The sequence below is a fragment of the Enhydra lutris genome, unplaced genomic scaffold (assembly GCF_002288905.1).
Source record: "Enhydra lutris kenyoni isolate GAN:26980312 unplaced genomic scaffold, ASM228890v2 scaffoldscaffold21, whole genome shotgun sequence".
Lineage (NCBI taxonomy): Eukaryota > Metazoa > Chordata > Mammalia > Carnivora > Mustelidae > Enhydra > Enhydra lutris.
Window position 1 is genome coordinate 15,501,219 of NW_019154105.1, and position 25,947 is coordinate 15,527,165.

The following is a 25,947-nucleotide window of genomic DNA, read 5'->3' on the forward strand; positions in this document are numbered from 1 at the left end:
TGTTTATCGCTCTCTCCCAAAACTATTTTAGGTCTCCACCTGAAGCATTTACTAAGTAAGTGTGTATATAGAATGTTCTTTTATCTACACTGCCTCTGGTCTATCAAAGCTATTCTTCTAACCAGTCTAATTTAGACCAGGATCATATTAGTTTAAATACAGTTTTTAAATATTTTTCAATGCTTGGCCAGGCAAATTTCTGCTAGGAAATCACATATGGTCATAATTACAAATATTTTATGCAAGTACTTCTGTGGGTACACACAGTTATATACAATTATATGTATAAAAAACAATTGTAGCCATAATTATGTTATATGTGTATATAATATATTAAAATAGTTAATATTTATCACCATTATATTCAATTTTTTAAAACTTATGACAATTACTCTAGCATATGATCTTAATATTTCTGACAAATATTAATAGAAAACAAAATACATTTATATGGAGTTTGAATGGTTTGATGTGAATATGAACATTTAGTTTCCTTTTAAATCAACTTCATAATTAATCCAATTCTCATATGTTTATCACAAAATAAACACATTTCTTGTGTTTTTATAATTTCAGTATAGTTCCACAATTATTTTAATTATTTGAGTGTGAAATAATTAAATGGAAACATTAATCCTTCTGACTTCTCTACTTTATATGTTCAATGCTGATAAATGTGATTCGGCTCTGAAAAAATATTCAACAGCCATAATGGAGGGAGCTAAATAAATCAGAACTTATATATTGGCATATTCTTTGATTAATCTCCTCTCCTCTTTTTTGCCCACTTGGAAACATTAACATCACTTTTTCACAACTTTATCTGTCTTTATTTTTTCCTCTCTACTGCTCTCAAAGTAAATTAAAATCTAAAATAGCTAAGCACAGACAGGTAGGTCACGGGAGTCACACACTCCTCTCAAAGAAGCTTTAAAGATAGACCTGTTTCAGCAGTGAAATGACTGAGAGGGAAAAGCTCAGTAGTAACTTTAGACTTCTACAAATGGAGATAATCGATGTTTGCTCAGTGAGGGCATCATCCTGTAGAAGAAAGCAACACATGATTCAGTGTTTTGTATGTCAACACTATCATTGTGCCGGAACAGAACCAAGATGCCAGTTAACTGCAAAGGTGAATCTATGTAATTTTCCCTTATTGCACAAGGAAAGATTATCTCTTCTGTGGAAATAAACAAACAAACAAAAAATACCTAAGTGAGAACAAGCAAAGGCTATTTATTAAGAGATTGGTGTAGCAAGGGAATCAGCCACCATCACCTGCATCCGGCAGAAACCCAAAGGCAGGCGGTGGAGTGTAAAACCTTTACAATGAAAAGAAGGGAAGGCTTTAGTTTTGCCCTGATTGGAAGTTACTGGAATGGCTAACTGGAAGTGGAGCATCCTGTGGGATTGGTTAGGGGAGAATGTTTGATTTCTTCTAGTTGGTCCTAAGTTGGAAAAGTGGACAAAAATTAGGAAAGCTGGTATTTACTGATAAAGGCCTGACAAATTGAGCACTTGGGTCAGTTGCTCTAGAGCTTATGCTTTGGCTTTCTATCTAGACCAGTGGCTGTAGCTTTGGTGTCAGAGTTCTAGTTTGTTTATTGGGTCTACCCATTTTCCATTTGTGTAGTCAGTTTCTCATTTATACACTCACTGAAGAGTAGTACAGGTCTTTCTATATGTTAGCGTTCCTGCATTAAAAAAAATATAAAAGGGGAAAAACTGTAAGGAGTGTAGCCATGAATATACTGGGAATTCCTTTTATTAAGTGATCATTTTTATTAAGTGAAATACCTATTTCAGGGGTGCCTGGGTGGCTCAGTTGATTAAGCATCTGACCCTTGGTTTTAGCTCAGGTCATGATCTCATGGGTCATGAGATCAAGGCCCGCGTTGGGTTCCACAGTCAGTGCAGAGTCTGCTTGAGTTTCTCTATCTCTCCTGTCCACCCTCTGCTCACTCTCTCTCTCTCAAAATAAGTAAATAAATAAGTAAATAAATAACACTATTTCAAATCAGTATCACTTTGAATTTATTGGTTTATGCAAAAAACCATGTAATTTAGAAGTTAAAGGATAGAAATTGTTTAAGAAGAATTTTGTTTTATCAGATAACTTAAGAACCAATACATCTTTACAATGCTAAAAAAGTGGGGGGAAATAAACAGGGGAAAGTGAGATTGAGATAAAGTTTAAAAAATATTACATTTTTAGTCATTCTTAATAGCAAACTTTTCCTTTTACCTATATTTTTACCAGTTTTTGAGGTCAGATATCAGTTTGTAGTCTGTCCTACTTATATAATGCCTACAATGTCCTATTTCCTATTTGCTATTTGAGGAGGAAGTTGAGTTTTCAGAAGATTATAACTGAACTGAAGGAGAGTTCATCCACCAGATGCACAGCAAGCCAATAAAAACTGAGCGACACCAAGCTTTTGAAGTGAAGAAAGATAGGTGATTTATTTGTATGGTACCACCCAGGAGAATAGGGAGCTAGTGCTCAAAATCTGGAGCTCCCTGATGGCTTGCAAGTGAGCATTTTAGGGGCAAAATTTGGGGCAGGGATCTTCTGAAAAGGTGGGCGCCATTTACAGGAGGCCCAGGACGTCATGCTAGCATATGTTCTGGTGCCACTTCCTCTGGTCCCTGGGGATCTTTTCCATTTCAAAAGACTTGAAATCTAAAAGAAATATATTTATCTTTATGTTAGAAATTTCGTTAGATATATATATCTTCAGGGTAGTGATGATTAACTACTTGTCCTACAGTTTCCTATGAATAATAAGCAAGCATTCCTATCCCTTGAGCCTCTGCCTACATGTTCTTTGGTCAGTTGAGCCATGCCTGGGGGTGATACGACCTCTAATATACCTTTTTCCATCTGAGCTCGCAAGATGGACATTGGCTTCCAAGTATAGATATTTGATAAGAGTATGTAGACCAAATAGAGTAAAAAGGTATTAGTGTTCTTTTGACCATATCTAAATTATAGCTTATATATATTTATATATATATTATGTTAATATATATTTTCATGTATATATAAATACATATGACATATATAAATGTAGACATATAAGTGTATAATAACATAGTAGTGACATTGAGTTCTTCAAATTTGAATAATATAAAAACATTTAAGCAATGTATGAAAAGGTGAAACAATGTGATTTTCCTGTCCCAAATATGGTACTGGAGCTGTTTTTTGCAAAAGTACTTGATGTACCCCATAACCTCTCTTGGCTGTGAGTCACTAAAGCAGATTTTTTTGAACTTGGTGGCCCATGGGGTTTGCTTTTTTTTTTTTTTAAGATTATATTTATTTATTTGTCATAGAGAGAGGGAGAGAGTGAGCGAGCACAAGCAGGGTGAGCAGCAGGCTGGGGGAGAGGAGCAGGGAGTGTAATAAGTGGGACCTGATCCCAGGACCCTGGGACCATGACCTGAGCCAAAGGCAAGTGCTTCACCGACTAAGCCACCCAGGTATCCCTAGGGTTTGCTTTCTTAATGGGATTTGAGTCTTTGACATGCTTTCTACTATCATAGAATGAACAATTCTAATATCGAGGCATGTCATTCCAATGTAACACAATTAGTATTGCGTTTTTAACAATTGGTACAGGGGCCTGGGTGGCCCAATGGGTTAAAGCCTCTGCCTTCGGCTGGGGTCATGACCCTGGGGTCCTGGGATCGAGCCCCATATCAGGCTCTCTGCTCAGCAAGGAGCCTGCTTCCTCCTCTCACTCTCTCTCTGCCTCTCTGCCTACTTGTGATCTCTATCTGTCAAATAAATAAATAAATACAATCTTAAAAAAAAAAAAACAATTGGTATAAGAATGGAATATGGAATAGAGGGTATGATTATCTTTACTTTAGTGAGTACAGAAATATTGTTGCAGAAATGGTAGATTTAAACCAGACCAGGAGAACGAAGAGAAATTTACAGTTCATTGATAGTGTGTGATAAGGAAGACATATAGGATGAATGAACATGGCATGTCTGGTGTCCTGTAACTCTCTAGACGTCTATAAGGCCTCCTACAGCCTCTACCTGTGACCCTCACCGGCCTCATCTCTAGTCCTTTCTGCTATTTTTGGCATGAGCTTTCTTACATACAAACATTATATACGTATATATAAAAATAATATATGATATAAAATCATGTAATTAAATATACATGCAGTTCCAGTTTACTCCAGCTCAGTAACAGTTCAAGGAAAATCTGTTATGTTAAAATATCCACTTCTTAAAAGCTCTTTTGACAAATTCGTAGCAAAACTGAGCTTCACTTTCATCTAACTTTATGTAAGTCTGTGGTCCAGTAACTACAGGGGCAAAATAGAGATCCTGAATGCAGATAATTTTATAGTTTTGTTATTTTGGTTGAGATAACATGACTTCTAGTTAATCCAAGTAGCTAGTATTGAAATACAGGAATTCAAGAGTCTGTTATTAAACATTCAGCTTGCCATTAAAAGAAACCTGTATAAGGATCAATGTTAGAAAGGAAGAAAGGAAGAAAGAAAGAAAGAAAGAAGAAAAGAAAGAAAGGAAGGAAGAAAGAAAACAAGCAAAATACGAAAAATTTGTGGTTTAAAAAAATAGAGAATAGGATGAAATTTACAGTTACTCAACAAACCAGTCTTAATTGTAGGTAGTATAAATTAGCATTGTAAACAAATTGTAGAATTATTTAAAGTACTTACCAGAGAACAAATTGTTTTTAAGCACCTCCAGGCACTACTGATGTTTTTGTTAACATGCAGACCACTGATATGCTAATTACAAACCTTTTCCTTTGTACTCATTAAGCAAATTCCTCCAAGACTATTGTAAGACAGGTCATTCAATACAAGCGTTCATTGAGTACCTATTGGATCCATGGATGTCAATCTGGAGGAAATTTTGAATCCACTAACAGTTTTTGAAAAATAATGATACCTGGATCCCACAAACAAGCTATTTTGATTTAATGGTTCTAGGGTGAGCCCTGGGAATTGTTTTTGGTTTTTATTTCTTTGTCTGCTTAAATAAACAACTGTCACTCTAATCTGTAGCTAGTTTTAAAATCATTGCCTAATGTGACTAGAAAGTTGTTTTTATATAACTTCTTATTCTGAGAACACAACACATAGATTCTTAGTAAATGTTTGCTTATAAGGGGAATGATCGTGTCTCCTACTGTAGCCAAAAGTTTATAAAAGGTGATTAATATTTGGTGAAATTTATTTTGAGTGATTAAATATATACTAGGTTAAATATATACCAAATTAAATGTATACTAGAGTAAGCAGACTGAATCTAGTAAGTTCAATAACATTTTCTAGCTGCATCAATGCCTTTAACTGTGCCAGGCATGGAAGAAGAATGGGTTTTATAATGATCTTTGGCCCCTTAGAATGATTAAAAGATAAACAGTGAATCTTCATTAAAGTATAGTTTGGGAAATATCAATTGAAATATTGTCTAAAGATAACTCATCTCAAGCTATCTTTCTACTTCCATGTGGTGTGTGATATTCCTACGTTCTAATGGTTGTTTCCAGAGTAAGAAATAAGAATTCCTGATTCCAAAGTTAAAGTCAGTTGGGTTTTTGTTTGTTTGCTTGTGTGACTTCATCCTTAAGGCAAAGGGATGGCTGCACATAGCACACTTAGATTTGTAGAGTTTGGGATTTTGTTTTTATTTTAGAAATTCTTAAAATATGTATAATTTATTTACCTCAGGCACTTATATGATTTGATCTCTATTTTATACATGCATTAGTATGTGTAAACATGCATAGCATGCACATACATGCAATAGTAGAGTTAGGGTCAATAACTAATTTTATAGCATCTATTCTTTAATACTTTCAAACGAAATTTGGTGTATTTTGCTACGGTAAGGTCTAGATCCATATATAGGCATTTTATGTGTTGTATTTAATTTACTGTGAATTAATTTATCAGATTTTTTTAACCTGATAACAAGCTATTGAGGAGGAAGAAATAAAGATCTTTTTCAGAGTTCTCCATGGCAACATCTTAAGTTTTCAACAAAGGGGAGGGGAATGTGGCTGGGTGAATAGGAGAGAGGGAAAGGAACTGGAAGATGTGGAAAGACGTGTGCTTCTAATGCAGTGTGAGGCAGTTAACTGGTACCCACATCTTACCTCCACAGCTTGCTTTCAGTGCCATCTTGGGAAAACTGCTTCTTCTTTGAGTCCCAGAATTCTTAGCTCTAAGGTAAATATACTAATGGGACATTTTAGGCTGAGACAGGAAACACAAGGAGAAAGCAAATGTGTCAGGAAAACATACTCCTTTTGTGTTTCTCCTTTCCTCTCACACTGCTACCACACTCACAATGCTCTGATACCAAATAGGTGGGTTTTGTTTTTTTTGTTTTGTTTTGTTTTTATATACCCAGCAATTCTCTATGACACCATCTGGGTGGTCTATAGTTCAATTCAATTCTGACAATAACTGGAGTTGGCCCTACAGGTTAAGGACTCAATCAATAGGACTACCCTCTACTTCAGACAGCAATCACAAGTAGTCGGTCCCCAAGTTGCACACAACATCTGTCCTGTAATCAGGGGTTCTCGTGACTTGCCTCCTTGAGTTTGATCATTTGCTACAACAGGTCACGAAACTTTGGGAAACACTTACATTTACCAGTTTTTGTTTTTGGTTTTTTTTTTTTAAGATTTTATTTATTTATTTGACAGACAGAGATCACAAGTAGGCAGAGAAGCAGGCAGAGAGAACAAGGAGGAAGCAGGCTCACCACTGAGCAAGGAACCCAATGTGGGGCTTGATCCCAGGACCCTGGGATCATGACCTGAGCCGAAGGCAGAGGCTTTAACCCACTGAGCCACCCAGGAGCCCTTACATTTACCAGTTTATCATATAATACAGGGTATAGTAAAGGGTACACTGAATAGCCAGTTGAGGAGATACATAGGGCAAGGTCTAAAAGTGTCCCAGTTGCAAGCTAACCCATGGAGTTGAATTGTATCACCCTCCTGGAACATGGATGTGTCCACCATACTGGAAGCTATCTGGACTCTGGGACTCTTGGGATTTTTATAGAGAACTCATGGCATAGGCATGATTGATCATTAACTCTATTTCTATCTCCCTCCTCTCTCAAGAGAATGAGGGGTGTGACTGAAAATCCCATACTTCTACTTATAACCTATGTGTTTCTGGTGATGATCAGAATACACTTCATTAGGGACGCCTGGGTGGCTCAGTTGGTTAAGCGGCTGCCTTCGGCTCAGGTCATGATCCCAGCGTCCTGGGATCGAGTCCCGCATCGGGCTCCTTGCTCAGCAGGGAACCTGCTTCTCCCTCTGCCTCTGCCTGATCTCTCTCTCTCTCTCTCTCTCTGACAAAAAAAATCTAAAAAAAAAAAAAAAAAAAAAAAGAATACACTTCATTAGTACAAAAGACATTCCCACACCCAGGAAATTCCAAGAGATTTAGAAGCTTTGGGTCAAGAACCAGGGTGAAAGATCAAGTATTAGAACAGAGATGCTCTTAGTGCTGTTATCACATAAAAATTACAAGAGTCTTAGGAGCTCGGTGCCAGGAACTGGGGTCAAAGAATAAGTGTTGGAGCAAAGATTCTTCCAGCACCCGTACATACAAGCATTTTAGGAGTTCTATGTCAGCAACTGGGAAGTAGATACCATATATTTATTTCTCATTATTTCACAGCAAGATATGAGAGTGACAGGTTTGGAACTTGATGAGGTAAGACAGATCCACTGATGTCTCAAAATCCATCCACCAGAGACTTGTGCTTAGATATGACCATTGTTGATAAAGCATCTTAGCTAATAGGGAGGCACATATAATTGTTGGTGAGGGATAAGAAACTCTCTATATTAAGAATGAAACAGAGAAGTAGAAAAGAAGCTTGAAAAATTACTGCATATAGTGATATCCTATTCCAATTTGTCTAGACTATGACTTGGAAATAGGGAATGAATTGCACATATAAATACCAACATGTGTGGTAGATGTAGTATTCCTCTCAGAGTTACTCAAACACAATTAAAAAATTAAATAAAAAGTTATTTGTAACCATTTTATATTACCTTCTCTTTAGGGCGGAATAATTTTATGTCTTTGTGCCAGAAGCATGGGGACCGAAGAGTAGAGTTTGGGAGCCATGTCCATCATAATTATGCTTTTTATCCTTTGCTTAGTATTTGCAAAAGATTTCTGGAGAGTTTTAACCTGGCTTCATCAGGAAATCAGCGCTAAATCTTAGAAGAGGGCAGGGAATTAAGACAGATGTAAGAGATACCGCATTATAAATCTATGAAATGATGAACACCGTCAGTGTTATCAGTGAACAATTTTCTCAGTTTCTTTTGTTATAAATATTTGTTAAACATTTAAATTATTTTCATCATTTAAAAACTGATAGAAGGGGAAAAATGAAGAGGGGGAAATCAGAGGGGGAGATGAACCATGAGAGAATATGGAGTCTAAGAAACAAACTGAGGGTTTTTTGGAGGGGGGAGATGGGTGGCCCTGGTTATGGGTATTAAGGAGGGCATGGATTGGATGGAGAACTGGGTGGTATATGCAAACAGTGAATGATGGAACACTACATCAAAAACTAATGATGTACTGTATGGTGACTAACATAACACAATAAAAAAATTAAAAAAATAAAAATGATAGTGTGTAAATGACATTGTATTGTGATAAACCTCATAATTGAACATTTTTAAATGATTTCACTTTCTTAAAATTATAAAGGGAAATAACCACAAAACATCAGAAGCAGAGAGAATTAAAATTGCCCCATAATATTAATTAATGGGACATTTCAACAATAGTCCTTAAAAAACCACTTTTGTCATCATTTTATTTCTCTGCACACTAATTAATATGTATATAGGGTACTGATTTTCATCACATCATAGACTCCACAAATGTATTTTGTTTTCTTCAAAATATTCATTATTTAGTTTCTTTAATATGACCAACTTCATGCATATTTTCTGCACCTCACTCTTTGCCCTAAGACCAGATTATTATAATCATGTCATTTTTAAAACTTCTAAAATGCTCACTGTGAGTCTGGGACAGTGCAAAGAGCTTCGCATGTATTATGAAACTCATTCTTCGAAACCTCACCGTGTGGCATAGTTTCTGTTATTACCTTATTCACATCCATGACTGGTTTACCCAAGTGACCCATATGTAATGGATGCATCCAGGACTGCTCCTAGTTTGACTACAAATCCCATGATCTTAATTCTTTTGCTTTGTAATAGTGTCAAAAGATAAGGACTTTTTTATTGCTCATTGATAGGTTTCAGAGGATTGCGTCCTAAAGGCTTGGTGCCACTTTTCAGTGGCCTAAGTGCCACTCTGTTTTCTCTAGTACTGAGTGCCATTAGTTGTTGTTATTGTTGTTTTACTTAAAGGGATAAAGCCTTTTGTTTTCTTCCCCTTTTTAATTTTTTTTTTTAACCAATAAACTGAAAATATCTGTTACCTAATTAAAGTACTTGTTTTGTGAAATTACCCTTCCTGTGTTTCTCTTCTTTGTCTATTAGGATCTTAGAGCTTTTCTTATCTGCTTCTATGATCTCTTGTTTAGCAATTTAAATCATTTATCCATAGCCTGTAGTCTTGATTCTCTGATCTAGTATCGTGGAGAATTTCTTCCCTAGAGTTAAAATCACCTTGCTTTGGTAGGAGGGAGGTTATCTTACTCAAATTGACACACTTCATGCATATATTGATCAACTCTGTGTTAAGTCCTGGCTAAAGTAATTGTATTTGAATCTTCTTTGGGTCTGGGAAGCTTCTGTTGTATTTTAATCTTCTGAAGGACAAATCAAAGTATCTTGTTGAAACAAAGACTCACAGCTTTTTTTGTTGTTTTGTTTCTTGTTTTTAGTATAAGCCTGGAAGAGCTAAACTATTTTAAACTTGGCTAATAATGATCTTGCTGTAGCTGCACGCAGTTACTTACAGACTTCCAGGTGCTACAGACTGATGAGAATGCAGATGTGGCCTGTGTGGAGCCATAGCTCACAGAAATTAGATTGGCTGCTATTTCTAGCACATCTTGGTTTCTATTCCTAAATTATCTCTGAGGCTTGTAAGCATTTTCAACCTGTACTTCAAGTATTTATTGATTAAGGGAAGAGCCTGTATACCATCTGGTGCTGAGGTGTTACTGTGACAGCATCCTCAGAGTTTATTTTAAAAGATTTATTTGGGGTTATTCTTAAACATTTGATAGTCCTAGTAAAGGAAGTCGAGTTTTAATTTTCTTAATGAGGCATAGAATACTGTGATCACTACTAAATCCTTAGGAAAAAATATTCATGGGATTGATTTTTCAAGAAAATCACATGGACCCTTCGGTATTTATATGAGTTGGTCATAATGTATATTTATATTATAAGTGGAAATATTTAGTATGATCATATGATATGGATCGTGAAAAAAAAACAATTACTCTGAGATAATAATCTAGTCCATCACTTTGATTATGATATTACTAAGACTAAGTTACCACTTTTCTCCCAAAATGTATGATATGCCAGATCCTGATCTAAGTGAATATATATATTCTCTCACCTCATTTTCACAAAACTGTCGAGATAGGATCTGCTATTATTCCTATTTTATAGCTGTCAACTGAAACACAAAGAGGTTAACTAATTTACCCAGGGTAATTTATTTGTGCCATCTTAAAGTAAGTCAGATGCTATCGGTGCAAATTCTAAATCAATGACTCAAAAAAAATGCAAGGGTTTGATTTTACATGATTTTGTATTTTTGATTAAAGTTTGTTAAAACTTTAAATTAAAGCTCTAGTGATAAGTAAGGTGATATAAATTCTTCAAGACTAAAATTTGTGGATTGGGTGTTACAGTGAATAGCATGTATATTTGTGTGTATGTGCGTATGTATGTGTGTGTATTAAATTGTAAGAGATAAACCTTATAATTTTTAAATTAGGAAAATTATTATTTTTAGGATCATTCAAATTAGGAAAATTATTATTTTTAGGATCATTAGTGTGTTTTGTCTCAGGACACTGGCTGAATATTAAATCCTGTTAGGTAATGCCAAACCACAGTGAAGTTACCACCTTCCTAAACACAGCTCTACATGAGTTTATAAACTGTATAGTTTACAACTAAAAGTATGTTTGTACTTTATTGGGAGATTACATCATTTTTTTTTAATCATCGAAAAGTAATCAGATATATTTGTCAATAATTACTATTTATTAATTATTTATTGAATTGGAACTCTGCTTTTTGAAATTAACACAGATATGCAAACTTTCCACATCAATAACTATCAGTAAATTGAGCTAATTGTGTCATAGGTAATACCAATTACAGTAAAACACTGACTACTCACAGATGCCATTCATTTTGTTTAAACTGTGAAGTAAAAGAAAAGATCAAAGAATCATTCTCATCTTAGGAAACTAATAGCCTAAGAAAAGAGGAAGGCAAACATTCTCTAAGGGCAGGTATTAAATGTTTGAGGGCCCTATATTCTCTGTCATAACTACTCAACTGTGTCATAACAGCATGGGACAAGCCACACACAAGTAACGAGTATGGCTGTGTCCCAACAACACCTTATAGACAAAAATAAGTGGTACGCTCGATTTGGTCCATGCGCTGTAGTTTGGCAACCCCTTATCTTAGGGCTGATACAAACAGAAACAGGAAAGTTGATTTATATAAGACATCAGTACGTGTTTAAGACATTAATGAAATTAATTTAATTATAAAGAAATATATTAAGAACTGCCAAAGTATTTCACAGATGTTTTAACTACTCTTTAAGTATTTTAATATTTTGATATACCTTAACTTTGAATTTCATTATCTCTATAGTGAAATAATTTTAAGGCATATTTTTTTAATATTTTATTTATTTGACAGAGAGAGATCACAAGTGGAGAGAGAGAGAGAGAGAGAGGAGGAAGCAGGCTCCCTGCCCAGCAGAGAGCCTGATGTGGGACTCGATCCCAGGACCCTGAGATCATGACCTGAGCTGAAGGCAGAGTCTTAACCCACTGAGCCACCCAGGCAGCCCAAGGCATATTTTTTAAAGAATTAACTTTAAATTTAAAAAGAATTTAAAGAATTTAAATTTAAAGAATTTACACTCAGGGGGTGTGGCAGGCAGAGGGAGAAGCAGGCTTCCTACTGAGCAAGGAGCCCAATATGGGACTCAAGTCCAGGATCCAGGGATCATGACCCGAGCCAAAGGCAGACACTCAACAGACTGAGCCACACAGGCACCCCTTAAAAATATATTATAATAAATAGTCAAATAGGAGATAACTGTCACAGTATCCATTTTTATTTACTAGGATTCCACTTTAGTGACAGCCAAATTCCCAATTAGTAGTCCTAAAAATTAAAACAACATCAGTTTACCAAAAAATTATATAGATAGATAGATAGATAGATAGATAGATAGATAGAAAGAATAATCCCTACTTTTCCTTTCCAAAAGACCCTTTGGAATTTGATTTGGAAAAACTTATCTACCTTTTTTAACATTTCCAAATTTGTTATATGTTTATATTTCACTTTCTTCTCCTTATTTGTTATAAAATAGAGTAGATACATTTCAAATAATTACAATTCAAAATAGACAGATTTTAGACAAAACCCTAGGCCTACTGGTTTATGTGTCATTGCTGAGCTCATTTCTCTGTTCTCTTGAAATCACTAGAAACGATATTCATAAAATATACTAGCAAGTGAATACATTGAAGCACTAAATAAACTTATGTTATAGTCTGCGATCAGTTTTTGTGGTTTCTAATGATAAAGTACATTTTAGTAAGTAATTTACTTGGTATTTTCTGGATTTTTTATGACTATGTGGAGAATTTGAAAGAATCTTAAATGTTGCAATATCCAGAAAAGTGCATGTATTATATATAGTTTGCTTTTTTATTATAGCAATAGCTCTACAAATATATATTTGGAGATGCATTTTTTTTAAGTCTGAATATGTAAATTTAAATTGGTAGTTTTCCATAGGTGATTGGAGAAGTCATGTAAGCGTAACATTTTCAATAGGTTGTGATAAATAATGCCACTGGCATACAAAATCAGTGGGTCAAACTAGTAGGACATTATTCTCCCTCCTAATTTGTAGGCTCTATGCAAACATGTATTTAAAGGACAATTTAGCATGTCTTCTGAATATAAATCTTGTAGGAATTTCTGAGGAAAGATATATTTAAATGGGCTTAAATCTTTATTTGTATGTTTGTATTAATTGCATAATCAAAAGCATTGGCTCATTATATTTCCTACGAATAAGCATTTTAAGTAAAATAAAAATAATTATTTAATATAGCACTGTATTTCGTAAATCCATAAAATGCTATTTAATTTGAAAAGCATTGTGGAAGAAATTTAATTGTAATGCCTTTAGGGATTTTGCTTTTGAAAAGCAAAACAGACACCTGTCTAAATTCATAGAGTCTTAATGCTATATTGAGGGAGTGGGATCTCTTCCTTATCTTGGGCTCTCTTGTTTGCTTTTCAGTTGCTGCGAGTGTGGCTGTGGAAGGGCTTCTTCCCTGTGCGCTGTTGCCCATCCAAGCCTAATATGGTTAGTGTTCCCCACCTGCTTTCACTCCTATGTAATGTCCCACCTATATGTATTATCGTCAGCATTCCTTTTTTATTTTTCTCCATTTGTGTACATTTTAACAGTTAGTGCACCAGTTGTGCCTAAAAGAAGAGTGAACTGATTTCCAAAGGGGAATCTTAACAAGTCATTGGGTAAAGGATAATTTCAAAGAAAATATACGTATAGCACATCATGCTTATGTCCAGCATTCATACTTCTCTTCCAAAGCATTTGCTGTGGTCCTGATTTAAACCAGAAGTTGTAAGATTGTAGCACCTGTTTTACATTTAACATGTTGCTGTGTTTGTTGTTCCATTAAGATTAAAATCATATCATATGTGGAGGTGGAATGCTACTTCTTGCTGAAATGCTGCTTCAAGGTGAAATCACCATTTCTCTCTCCCAGAACCATGGAATGACCATAACTTAACTGGGATCTTCTATTTTTTTTTTTTTTTTTTTTTGTTATCATTGTGGATACATATGGCATTGGAGAATAGAACCACATGTAACTTTAAATGGTTTATTTAATATTTTAAGCTTGGATTATTTCAGATATTAGATGTTAGAGGTGATATTTCCAATTTGATATCGGTGAAGTAAAAAAAAAAAATATGCACATTCTGGGAATCAGTGTCCAAATGGGATAATCTTAATTACTTACAAATGCAAATCCTGATTATATATCTGGGTTATAGCTATAAGCTATAGGTTGGTAGGAAAGACCAGAGACTATCCACAGATTTAGAGAGACTCCTACATAATAGTGTACTATCTTGGAAAAAGTGAAATAATCCAGATAGTTTCTGCCCAGATTAAAGAATCTAAATCCCTGTACTATCATATCGAGCTGTTATCTGTAGTTAAAATTTGCAAGGAAAAGATAATCCGAAATGCATTTTAGAGAAGTATAAGGTTTCCTTGGAGCACTTTAAATTGTAACTTGCATTCTCTAGATGTAAATTAATTTTTGTTAATTAAAAAAAATGTTGTGAATATATGTGCACATGTGTGTACATGTGAGAAATGGTGGGATGGATACCAGTGATCTTCTGAGAACGAGAGAAAGTAACAAGCAGATTGATAAAACTCAAGAGATCTTTTTCTCAGTCTTTTGAAATTATTGTACTTGTAAAAAGTTTCAAACTTATTATGAAAGCATGGATTTGTTTCACTTGACTTAACGTACTCTAAAAATTCTTTTTCTGAGCATGGGGCTTTGGTGACAAACCAAAAATCCCTGAAATCTGGCAATGGCTAAAGTGTAACATAAATAGCTTTACATTGTGATTTTTTAAACCACGTTATGGAAAACTAAAAATGAAAATAAAAGTTGCTGAACTGTTCATACTACTTGAGTCTCAAATATAGTTGTTGTAAGAGATATATCTTCACTATGTAGAATAAATAGAATTTACATCTTGGAAAAAAAAGATTGACATCCGGGCCTACCTTGAGGTAAATCGCAAATATAAACTTATTGTGAAAGTAAAAATTTATGAAGACATGATTTAGAAAGTATTGGCAAGAACAAATGTAAGTCAGATTTTAAATGCTTGAATTTTAAAAATAAAATCTTTTTCCACTATACAGAGGGCTCAGGGAGTTTATAAAATAAATAAAAGGAAAAATAGAAAGGCAGAATGCTTCCTTCTCAAAGAACACATCAGAAAACCTGACCACAGAAATGTTTTTCTAATCTTTTTACTCAGATAACACTAGTAATTTTGAGTGTATCTGTGTGTGCATGTGTATTTGTGTGTGTGCGCTCATGTGCACACACACACACACTGAATGAATGAATGAATGGATGAATGATTTAGCCACAAATGTGCTTAGATACCTAATCAAATGGTAACAGTTTTCATGGAAAAATTTATGGAAGATCCAGAATTTTTTAATGCATTCTTAGAAAACAAGACAAAATAAAGTGAAGAAAAAAATTTTTAAATTGATTTTACATAAATTAGACTGTAAGAATTATCTAAAATTATGACTGGGAAAGAATTGAAGTTTAAGATGTTCTTATTGTTATGTTTTCTAAAATGCCATTTTGTAATGGAATGTCAAGTCACTACGAGGTTTCCGTTAAAAATACTATCTGTTTAGATTAAATCATTGAGGAGAACACAACATTTTATCGTGGAAATTAAGGGCTGAGAAGAATAATTTTCCTAGTAGTCTGTACTGAAAACACTGAAATACTGAAAAATCTTGACCCGAAATCTTGTGACCCAATATCATGTATAATCATATCAGGATGAGTCAGTTACCACAGAAGTATTTTCCAATGGAACATTCTATCACAAGCATGTGTGAACAGACATAATAGACCAAAGATTGTTAGACATTTTGAGATTTTGTAATCTCACTGCTTTTCATTTCTCATGTATAGTTGGTTTTGACCTTAAATTCACTACATTATAATGCAATTAAAATTGCCCACTGTAAATTTACTGGCTTTTAAAAGTACCTGGACATACCTTGTGGAAATCTCGGGGTCTTAAAAGCACAATTTTAAACCACTGACTGAGATCTTTCATCCTCCAGTTCAACTATATTAAAGCTTCAATTCTCCAGAGTTGTGAGTTTTGCTGTGTAATATCCGTCACCAAAAAACGATACTCCATTCCTTCTCAAATGGATGGTGTATCATTTATAAGATAAAATTAGTAATTAGATGCTGCCACCTTTGATCTCAAATTATTTTTCATCATTCTAGTTGCCCACTTTGTATGAAATCTATGGTTATATATAATGTTAATATTTCAAATATTCTTTATTCTTTGACTTCAATCTACCCAATAATAGAAATTATTTCTATAATATTTATGATTGAAACCTAGAGGCCTAGATTTTAGGTACCCAAGATAGCCTACCTACATTTTTAGCAGCGGTATTTTTTATTGGTGATCTTTGACTTTATGATATCATAACTATCTTGAGATTCTAATTACTATTTTACTTCTCAAAGGAAATCTATTTTTACAAATACCCTGTGTTGAATGGATTTGTTTTTTAATGTAAATAAGACATTAATGTTTGTAATTTCTAAAATAACATTATCATTTATCCCTTAATATTCATTTGTGCTTATGTTTACAAAAACCAAAAAATGTTTATAACATAATATTTATTATAAGTCCATCTGAAAGATCCCATGCTCCCCAAAGAGATTTTCTTGTATTTCTTAAATTCAAACATATGTCAGACTATTTTCTTCATTCATTAATTTTCATGTTTTTCCAATGTCTTCTTATCACTTACTGCTTTTTCTGAAGTGTTCTAGTGGCAAGGGAAATAGAGTTTTATATTCTGAAAACAGAGGTATTAAAGGTTCATTTACCTGTCCTGTAACTCAGGAAATCAATCTCACTTTTTAGAGATTTTTAAAAATATTATTAATCAGAGATGTGAGGGAAAAACTAATGTTTTTATATCAATATTCTAAGTCAATTAAAATTTAACTCCATGTTGAAAAGTTTACAATTCATCTTTGAGTATTTGAAAGTGTTCAAGTCTTCCTATTGCTAACTCTAAAATGATCTGAAGAGTTCATTAGTCAAAAATTTACCAATTCATATGTGCTATGCTATTTTGGAGGCTGTATTCTTTTTGTCTTTGTCTTTTAGAATATGGAAATTAAAAAATGGGATGTAAGACATAAAATAAGAAATAAGTTAGTGTCTCATGTTGCCTTTAATCATAGAGTGGTTAGTATTCTGATAGAATGTGAGATGGGAACTTTGCAAGCTAAGCCTACATTTTGTGTGGTATAATCACTTCATTCCCATATCCCAAGGAAAGTGTGATTTTCAGCACGAATACATTTCTCTTGAGAAGAGTGCTTGAGAATTTTCAGTAAACAGTAATAGATCATTTTTTTGTATAACTTAAATCTATCTGTGAAGACCTCAAAAATCACAGTACCCCTAGTATATGAATGAGGAATGTATGAACGAGATTCAAGGACCTGCAAACAACACAGCTTAATATTCAAAATCTCATTTCAGTACATTTTCAATTGCATTCTTTTTTTTTTTTTAATTTTATTTATTTATTTGTCAGAGAGTGAGAGGGAGAGAGAGCAAGCACAGGCAGACAGAATGGCAGGCAGAGGGAGAAGCAGGCTCCCTGATGAACAAGGAGCCCGATGTGGGACTCGATCCCAGGACGCCGGGATCATGACCTGAGCCAAAGGCAGCTGCTTAACCAACTGAGCCACCCAGGCGTCCCTTCAATTGCATTCTTATTGAAGAGTATCATCCTGTAAAACAAAAGTTAATTTGTTTCTAGTATTCATTAAATATATTAATAAGCTGGTATTCATATACTTCTTTATTTTATGAGGCTGAATTAGCTGAGTTTTCATTAAAACTAGCTTTGTTTAGTTGGAGAGAATCCTGAAGTGAAAAAGTCCAACTCCTTCCTCAGAAGCTGTAACTTATTCTTTTTAAGATGTTAGCAATAAAATTCTTAAACAAATTATGCAGTGGTTAAGGTCATTATCATGTAAGAATAGGAGAGTGTGCACATCGGGAGAAGTGTGGTTTTTAAAGAGGTTTAAATTACAGGAAGATTTTATTTTCCATAAGTAAAACATACTGCTATTTGTTGCCTTTTGAATTTTATTTTTTGGCTCTAAAATATAGGTAAGGCATTTCTTAATCTGGAAAACAAGGAGGCAACATAGAAGTTTCCATTTCTGACCTAGGGACTGAATATGCTCACTCTTTCAGAAAAATCAAAATGCGGAACTATTTCTTTATCCCTCCCCACCTGATACAGAATTCAGCAGGAAGAAAAGCGGTTTTTTGTTTGTTTGTTTGTTTGTGTTTGTTTTTGTTTTGTTTTGTTTTGTTTTTTGTTTTTTCTGTAGGCTAAAGAAATGGAAAACTGATTCTCTGGAAGCTGTAGTTGAACAAGGATTTACAATCTCATTTGGCTATTGCTTTCACTCATCTTTCCTCATTAGTCATAAGGGTGCCATTTAGTAAAGTACTAATTCTATGCATTGCTTGGTCCTCTGGTGGCCTTGACATTCATACTCTAATTTATTATCAAATTTTTAATTGACATCCAAGAGTTAAATTACTTATTGGCGCATCCATCCATACATAAATGTATTATGGAAATACTTTCATGTATTATGGAAATTTCAAATATCCAAATTTGGATCATTTTTGATTGGGACTAAATTTTGAAGATCAGAATTAGTATCCTCAAGGATGTGTTACCTAAATTCTTAGAACAAGTATGGGAGAAAATAGGCTGGTTTCTAAATAACCTATCAAAGTCATTGTTATATTTACACATTGTCTCTCTAGGACTTCTTAACAAATATTAATTAATGAATATGAATCACACCTACATTCTCATGGCCACCTCTACTACTAAACAGTAAGACAGCATTGTTTTCTAGGAAAACATAAGTAAAAATGACAAGAAGATGATTTCCCTAATTGAAAACACTCCAGATATTTTTAGTACAGTGATATCAAAGCTCATTAAAATTGTGATAGGGAGCAAAATGAAGAAACTGTTTCTTTTCCATTCAGAAAAAAAAAAAAAAAAATCGGTTCCAGAGGGTAGGAGGCATAATTTATGTATAGAATGGCATATTTATTGACTGTTTGTCTGATGGGTTAAAATTATGCATCTGGAGCAGGTACAGAAGATGATACTGAATGAGCAGTCATCCTGCAGTGCTCTGTTAGTGAGGCTGAACCACTGCTCGAGTGCTAGTCTCTGCCAGCTGCTCTTTTACTTGCTGTATCTTGTAGAGGCTTGTTTTAATGATGCTTTTGGGGGTTCCAGAACTTAATTTTATATGTTAATGTGGCATACAGCCGTATATGTTACTGAGCTCTAGAGAAGCTCATAGTCAAAAATAACTCCTTTCTATTGCCCTCCTGACTCTCACCTTAGGTATTAAAATGTTAACCAGTCCTCACCAAGGTATTCCCAGACCACTTTTTAGATGAGATCCAAAGTTTTATTTCCATTTTCATATGAGGAATTTGCATGCAATTTAAAAATCCATGAGGCTTATTTAATGATAAAGACTATTTGAAGTTACAAATTTGAAAGCTTATTATTTTTTTTTTCCTTTTGAAAGCAGAGGAGTTGAAGGTAGAATGGATGTTTGTTTTCTAAAGTAAACTGCAAGAAGTTGTATACTTTTCAGGTCTCTTTAGAATTCTTCTAACAAAGGTTTTTTTGTCGGTGTTATTTAAATAACCTAAATCTCAGGGTGATTTCACACAATTTTAGTTAGAACATTGATTTTAAAAAGTATCAATAACTTCTCTCTAGAGACACATATATTAACGATTGAAAGAATAATGTAGTATCTAGAAAAATTATGAACAGTGCGTTAAAATAACTTAAATGTCAGACCAAATGTAGTTTTAGTATGATTTTATGTATTTTTTTTCCTCTCCATTTCACTGCAGTGATTTAATTCAAGATGTCTTAAGGACTCTTGGATGGCAAAGCAGCTATCTAAGTGTTATGAATAAAATTTGAAAAGCCACCAAATCCCCATTGTGTATTTTTCTTCACCCAAGAACAGCATTCCTATTAAGGATATTTCAGATTTCCTCAAATATCACTTAGCTGTATTTTATTAATAAACTGTCAGTTTGTTAACATGATTAAACGAAATAATTGTATTTTTCATTCAAAAATGACACAGAGACGGGTTGTGTTATCTACTTTGTATGATATATATGTAGTTATACACTAGAAATGATATAGAATAAACTAGGTTTCATTTCTATATCAAAATACACATATATTAAAGAAATATAGAATATGTAAACAAGGGGAAGTTCTCATTTGTATGTGTGGATTGGGCACTTCATTTACAACACATAGTAGTTTTCAACCAACTTTATAATGAAATTATTTGTCAATCTGTCATTTTGGTTGTATTTTCTTTATTCAGAAATGAATGGAAATTTTGCTTTTAATAAACTCAATTTTGTTATGAGACCTTATGAACAGTAAATTCACTTCCCTAGACTTTCACTAAAATAGTTTAAATATTTTCATTTGAGTCAGTTGTTTTAATGTTTTATCATGTACCACATCAACTTAGTATTCATCAACTTTGCAAATACTCGTCATTGTGTAGATGCAACCAACATATCATTCACTCATTCATTTATTCATTCATTAATGTGACAAATATTTTTGGTGCCAGCTCTGAGATAGGCGCTAGGTCACTACAGAAATTTATAGATAAATGCTATCTACTGTCATTTACAAAACTGGCAAATAGTAAAAGAACCAGAAGACATACAAAATGATTATGTTACATTGAAACGGGAATCGCAATGAGACAGGAGTACAGAAAACTGTTAGGTTCCCATGGGGAAAGATTGCATTAAGTTGGGGTATCAGGAAGAAAGAAAACCACGAAGAAGGCAAAAATTGAACTGGACTTTGATAATTGAAAATTGTTAGGAAGACTATCTTAGTTGTGGGAACAAGTATATGCAAATGTGTGGAAGCATGGAGAAAGATCTTGAGAACCTGAGAACCTATAGTCCTGTGTACTTGAAGATAACAGAGGTAGCGTAGGAAATAGGCATTAGGGCTATGTTTAGAAATCTTTATCTTATTGATTGATTAAAGACTTAGGAGACAACAAAGTAGAAAAGTAACCTTATTTATGGTAATTTGGCTACAGCCAGGTCTAGTAGAGTTTGGGAAAATAGTTGCAGAATGCAGGAGCATCAGTTTGGAGGCACTTACAGCAATCCAAATGAAAAATAACAAAGCCTTAATTGAAGAACCAGAGGAGCTAATGAAAAAGAAGAGATGAATTGTAAGACTTTTATGTTATACAATGCTTGGGATTTGACAACTAATTTGCTGTGAAGTACACAAGGATAAGGCTTTATTCCTAAAGGGGCCAAGGCCTTGCCAGTGTTGTTAACAGAAAAAGAAGGCAACTGATCAAGACTGAAAGTAAAGAGAAGTATACTGATTGGTTTTTCACATCTGTTGAGTCTGTATGCCAATGGAATATCCCTATAAAATAAACCTGTGATGGAATAAGAGTATAGTTCTCAAAAGAATTAAACCAGAAGGGAGGTATTAATTAAATTGATGGAAATGAGTGGATTGATAGTAGAGAACCAGAGAAGTTCACATAAATGAGGGGAGGAGCAAGAAGCATCAGGAAAGGAGTAGTCAGAGATTTCAGACCATCATGAATAATTAAAAACTAAGATAAAGTCACGAGGTGACTATGTCCTTCGTGAACCTCAAAGAGCAGATTTTTTTCAGTAACAAGAACAGGTTGCAAGGACACTGAAATTAGTAAGTAGTTAAGTAAAATAGGAGAGAATAAGATTTGGGGAGTGGAGCTGAACTGAGAAGGGTTGCAGGTTTGGTGAATTGGTAGTGATCTAAGTGGACTGAGTGGAGAAAGATCCCAACAAGAGGAAAAAAAAAATAAATAAAATGATAGAGTAAGATACTGAAAGGAGGACACTATTGAATCAGAGACATATTTTGGGCGGTGCATTCTGTAAAAAGGCTTCTGAGGTGGCAAAAAAAAAAAGCGATAAAGAAAGAAAGGAAGCAGAAAATATCTGGAGTGTGGTGTATGGCAGAGAGAATAAAAAAAAAATGGACTTGGATGGCTTCTGACTTCTCAGTGAAATCTGGGCAAGACTGAGAGATATGGATGGCAGAAATATCATTCATCCAAAAGAAGGACTGGTGTTTTTTCATGCTACTAGTGTGAAAATCAGTTAGGGCTGCAATCATTTCAATTGCATTTTGAGCTTCTGGGCTTCATGTGATTCAACACTTGGAGATGTGGCTAATTGTAGCTTCCTCTGTTCCAGGCGGTGTGGTTACAGCAAAGCAAAACAAGATCCGGAAGAGGAAAAGATGCATTTTCATAATGGGCACAGTAAGCAAATTATAAAAAATCAAGAGAAAACAAAATAGAGGAGGTTTTATTTTTATTTTTATGTACTTTCAGACAAAGATATTTGTAATAACTGACCAAAATATTGTGTTTAAAAAAATGTAAGTGTTCTATTATGTTCCTGTAAAGCATATGGGCTTGGGGGCATTGCTGCCTGACTCTAGACAACAGCTGGATGATTTATTCAATTTTTTTAAAACAAACCTTCATTATAATTAAAAAAAAAAAAACCTTCTCAATCATTATAAAAAGCTATTATAGTTCAAACCAAATTTCCAGGCCAATTCTAATTTCTTCCAGCAGAGTCAGTAGAAAGTTATCATTAAATAACACCATTGGAAGAAGCAAATAAAATTTCTCAGTATCTTTCTTCTTTTTCTAGCACTTTAGCAGGAATTTCCTGTGCAGGTCCTATAGCAACAATCTTCATTCAATGATTTGAAAAAGACTATCCTTTTTAAAAACACAGAAAATCAAGTTTTGATACCATACTTTAAAAACTAGACTAAGTGAGTTCAAATTAATGGTATTTTAAAATGTGCATTTTGGGGGGAACCTGGGTGGCTCAGTTGTTAAGCCACTGCCTTTAGCTCAGGTCATGATCCCAGGTCTTGGGATTGAGGCCCGCTTTGGCTCCCTGCTCAGCTGGAAGCCTGCTTCTGCCTCTCCCACTTGCCCTGCTTATGTTCCCTCTCTTGCTGTGTCTCTCTCTGTCAAATAAATAATATTAAAAAAAAAATAAAATGTGGGGACACCTGGGTGGTTCAGTGGGTTAGGCCACTGCTTTTGGCTTGGGTCATGATCTCAGGGTCCTGGGATTGAGTCCTGCATCGGGCTCTCTGCTCCGTAGGGAGCCTGTTTCCTCCTCTCTCTCTCTCTGCTTGCCTCTCTGTCCACTTGTGGTCTCTCTCTGTCAAATAAATAAAATCTTTAAAAAAAATAATAAAATGTGCATTTTTCGTAAGTAGTATGGCATTAGTTGATTTGGCAAGTAAATAAAAATAATTTCTTTTGTTTTTGTCACTCTGCTATGACCATAAAAGTCAAAATCATTGAAGCCATAATTCATGCTGCAAAGCATTGAATCTGTTTTCATAGGTCCTATCCTATTTAATGCTATTTATCCTTAAAAAAAAAAAAAAAAAGCAACTTGTGAAATTGGTAGCCATTAAATGTAATGAAACTGAGGCTCATAGAATCATAGAGTCTTAGTTAAAGCCATGAAGTAACAGGGGTAGAGTGAGAGATAGAACTTACCTTTTTCTTTTGACTTCTGTGTTAGTCTTACTGGACCAAAGCACCAGAAAAATTATTTTAAATTATTTTTTTGTAAAATCAAAATTCATCTATGATAGCATTTTAAGTGAAACAGAATAACAAAACAGCAACTCACAGCCTTTCATTGCCCAGTGTAGGAAACAAACTTATCTTAGTTTGCCTTGGAGACTGACTCTATGAACATTATTGTTGAAAGATAATATCTATTCATATATGTTTTCATATATGAATTTCTTGTACATACCAGCAATCCAGATTTCTACAATTATAATGATGACATAGCTATACAAATGACTCCTATAACTGAGGGCGGTGGGGGCTGTCCTTACAGTTTAGGCATTTCTAGGAATTAGGGATTTAAGGGATTAGGGATTAATAATGTCTGATTTCATTCATCCTTACAAACGGTTATATTTTAATGCACATTTATTTTTCCAGTTAAGCTGCCAGGAGTAAGAACTTATATTGATCCACACACCTATGAGGATCCCAATCAAGCTGTCCATGAATTCGCCAAGGAGATAGAAGCTTCATGTATCACCATTCAAAGAGTTATTGGAGCAGGTACAATAGTGTGTTTAACTCATACTTTTATTTATTTCTATTTTTCATATAAAATTTGGGTAGTTAATATACAATGCAATATTTGTTTCTGGAGTAGAATTCAGTGATCCATCACTTATATACAATTCCCAGTGTTCATCCTAACAAGTGCCCTCCTTAGTGCCCATCACCCATCTAGCTCACCCCTCACCGACTTCCCTTCATCAATCTTCAGTTTGTTCTCTATCCTTAAGAGTCTCTTATGGCAGGACACCTAGGGGGCTTAGTTGGTTAAGTGTCTGCCTTTAGCTCAGGTCATGGTCCTAGAGTTCCAGGATTGAGCCCTGCATTGGACTCCCAGGGAGTCTGTTTCTCTCTCTGCCCCTCACCCCAGCTGTGTTCTTTCTTTCACTCTCTCTGTCTCTTTCTCTCTCAAATAAGTAAAATCTTTTTTAAAAAAGAGTCTCTTATGGGTTGTTTCTGTCCCTCCTTTTTTCCTTTTCCCCCTTCCCATATGTTCATCTGTTTTCTTTCTTGAATTCCACGTGTAAGTGAAATCATACGGCATTTCTCTTTCTCTGACCTATTTTATTTTACGTAGCATAATCCATTCTAGCTCCATCCATGTCATTGCAAATGACAAGATTTCATTTTTTTTGATGGCTGAGTTATATTCCATTGTATATAATATATTCATTCATCAGTCAGTGGACATTTGGGCTCTCTCCATAGTTTGGCTATTGTTGATAATGCTGCTATAAACATCAGGGTGCATATATAATTTTGAATCTGTTTGAAACTGTATTTTTTTTATCCTTTGGGTAAATACCTAGCAGGGAAATTGCTAGACTGTAGGATAGTTCTATTTTTAACATTTTCAGGAACCTCCACTGTTCTCCAGAATGGCTGCGCCAGTTTGCATTCCCACCAACAGTGAAAGACAGTTCCCCTTTCTCAGCATCCTTACCAACTCCTGTTATTTCTTGTGTTAATTTTAGCCATCCCGAGAGGTGTGAGGTGATATCTCATTGTGGTTTTGATTTGTATTTTCCTGATTATGAGTGATGTTGAGCATCTTTTCATGTGTCCATTAGCCATCTGGATGTCTTCTTTGGGAAAGTATCCATTCATGTCTAGTTTTTGACTGGGTCATTTGTTTGTCGGGTGTTAAGTTTGATAAGTTCTTTGTAGATTTGGGATACTAACCCTTTATCAGATATATCATTTGTGAATATCTTCTCCCATTCCATAGGATGCCTTTCAGTTTTGTTGATTGTTTCCTTTGCTGTGCAGAAGCTTTTTAACTTCATGAGGTCACAATAGTTCATTTTTGCTTTTGTTTCCCTTGCCTGTGGTGATGTGTCTAGTAAGAAGTTCCTACTGCAAAGTCAAAGAGGTAGAAACCTCTTTGTTTTCCTCTAGTGTTTTCCTCTAGTACTTTGATGGTTTCCTGTCTCACATTAGGGTCTTTTATCCATTTTGAATTTATTTTTGTGTATGGTGTCAGAAAGTGGTCCAGT

At 34.5% G+C, this 25,947-nt stretch overlaps 1 protein-coding gene across 4 annotated transcripts in view; it reads left to right on the plus strand.

Annotated features, from left to right (window-relative positions):
* LOC111148981 (EPH receptor A5) overlaps positions 1–25,947 on the plus strand; it is a 342,873-nt gene that overhangs the window by 276,432 nt on the left and 40,494 nt on the right. For 2 of the 4 annotated variants that reach the window (XM_022505840.1, XM_022505841.1), the window contains exons 9-11: positions 13,570–13,635; positions 22,521–22,588; positions 24,323–24,448. In XM_022505840.1, the coding sequence (XP_022361548.1) occupies positions 13,570–13,635; positions 22,521–22,588; positions 24,323–24,448 (260 nt within the window). The remainder of the gene's footprint in view (positions 1–13,569; positions 13,636–22,520; positions 22,589–24,322; positions 24,449–25,947) is intronic. The other 2 variants (XM_022505842.1, XM_022505843.1) reach the window with 1 other exon arrangement.